The sequence below is a fragment of the Prionailurus bengalensis genome, chromosome B2 (genome assembly GCF_016509475.1).
Source record: "Prionailurus bengalensis isolate Pbe53 chromosome B2, Fcat_Pben_1.1_paternal_pri, whole genome shotgun sequence".
Lineage (NCBI taxonomy): Eukaryota > Metazoa > Chordata > Mammalia > Carnivora > Felidae > Prionailurus > Prionailurus bengalensis.
The window spans coordinates 849201-851457 of NC_057349.1; the positions used below are offsets into that span (position 1 = coordinate 849201).

The 2257-nt window shown below is 39.2% G+C and overlaps 1 protein-coding gene across 1 annotated transcript; it reads right to left on the reverse strand.

Annotated features, from left to right (window-relative positions):
* Window positions 1–227: 227 nt before the first annotated feature.
* Window positions 228–1361, reverse strand: LOC122490570 (olfactory receptor 2J3-like). The gene has a single exon (XM_043593218.1). It carries the CDS (start codon window positions 1359–1361, stop codon window positions 417–419), a length of 945 nt encoding a protein of 314 aa, XP_043449153.1. The 3' UTR covers window positions 228–416.
* Between the last annotated feature and the right edge of the window lie 896 nt (window positions 1362–2257).

Here is a 2257-nt window from a genome sequence, read left to right on the forward strand (position 1 = left end):
GATTTAAGATATTTCAGTATGTCTTTAGTTAAACCAAAAATAGAAAACAAATTTTAGGGAAAATTCTTCCTTAAAAGGAAAAAATTAGAAGACAATAGTCTAGGTTTTTAAAAATTAAGTATATCATCATTCTACAGGAATTTTATTTCTTAATTTCAATTAAGGATAGGATACCTTTGTTTTATTTATTGTATCATGGAAAATATTGATTTTTGATCTTTGTTTTAAATGGATGTTTTATCCACTGGAGAGTGATTAGTATTTAGGCAGACTGTTTAATTCATATCTGTGAGTCAGAGCTCTGTGGTCCTGAGAGACACACACTCCACTGGTGCTGAGTGAGTAAATGGGAGAGAAGACGATGGATGTATGCAGACAAGTCCTTACTGAGGAGGCACTGTGTTGTCCTGTGAAGGTCATGAGTGCACAGGCCTCTCCTGTCCCACTAGTCTCCTTAATGCCCCTCTTACATCTTTGTTTCTGAGAGTGTATATTAGAGGGTTGAGGCTAGGTGTGACAACAGTATAAAAAAGGGCAATGAACTTGCCTTGTTCTTGAGAACTTCCTGATGGTGGCTGCAGATATATGCACAAGATTGGAATGAAAAAGAGGGACACAACCATAAGATGGGCTCCGCATGTTCCAAAGAGTCTCTGAAGTCTGGTTGATGACTGCAACCTCAGCACAGTACGGGCAATGGTAACATATGAGCTGAGAATCAGGATGAGTGGTATGAAAACAAAAATGGAGCTTGTGATCAGGAGGGTCAGTTCATTAGCAAGGGTATCAACACATGATAATCGCAGCAGTGCTGGAACTTCACAGAAGAAATGGTCCACTTGGTTATGTCCACAGAGGGGGACCCAGAAGGTAAAGGAGGAATGAAGTGCTGAGTTGGTAAAGCCACTGACCCAGGAAGCCACAGCCAACAGGTGGCAGAAACGAGGGTTCATGAGCACGGTGTAATGTAAGGGTCTACAGACAGCTGCATAACGGTCATAGGACATGACCACCAGGAGGACACACTCTGTGGTTCCCAGTGCAAGGGCAAAGTAAAGTTGAATCATGCAACCGGCATAAGAGATGGTCTTTTCTGGGCCCCAGAGATTGACCAGCAACTGAGGGATGGAGCTGGTGGTGTAGCAGAGATCCAGAAAAGAGAGGTTTGAGAGGAAGAAGTACATGGGAGTGTGGAGATGGGCATCCAGGTATGACAAGACAATGATAAAGAGGTTGCCTATCAATGTCATCAAGTAGAACATCAAGATAAGCACAAAGAGAACTACTTCCAGATGCGGCCAATGTGAAAAACCAAGTAGAATAAAGTAGCCTTCAGAACTTGCATTTTCCCCCTTCATCATTCATTCCTTGTTACCTGAGAAAAGAATCAGATACTTCCCCAAAACGTAAGAAAATGCTCCAAGAATCATAGGGACACATGGAAAAGAAACAGAAGCCAGTTTAAAACGACCGCCACTGTTCAACGCTGGGACATTTTGGGCATTAAGAGAAATAATGCTAATGAATTGAGAGAAGTAAGAATCTAAAACCTCATAGTGATATATTTATAAATTATTAGTGGAGAAGAAAATATTATTTCTGTCAGTAGGGATCTTAATAATGTGTATAGAAGGAATGGTAGAGTTAAAAATGGTAAATAGATACTAAAAACTAGTGAATGAAATATGAGAAACAGGATATTTACATGCTCTAAAATACCTCCCCACTAATTACCTGTTAATTACAAAATGAAGAATAGTAAACTTCACAAGAGCAAAATGTGGTGGATGAACATCACAAGATTAGTCAATATTAACAATATTAATAATACATTAGTCAATATTAATAATACAATATTGACAACACCAGTGTTGAGACAAACCAACATCTTGCACCTCCTGACATGATGCTCTGAGCAGGACATAATGTCACTCAGTGACATTCCTGCCAAAAATCGACAGCCTGATTTCAGCATTGAAGACACATGAGACCAACTCAAATTGAGACAGGCTGGACAAAATAGCTGTCCTGTAATCTTCAAAAATATTCAGTTAAATGAAGACAAATAAAGGCTGAGGAATTGGTCTAGACTAAGGAGATGAAGGAGACACATTATCTAAATGGGGGGCCCTGCACTGGGAAAACATAGCTACTAGCAGCATATTTCAGAGTATTGGAGAAATATGACTTTCGACTATGGATTAGATAATAATATTGTATTCATATTACATTTCCTGTTTTGTCAACTCTGCTGTTA

Excerpts from the sequence above, each read along its gene's own strand:
- LOC122490570 (XM_043593218.1), bottom strand. The coding sequence starts at position 1,361 with ATGATGAAGGGGGAAAATGCAAGTTCTGAAGGCTACTTTATTCTACTT.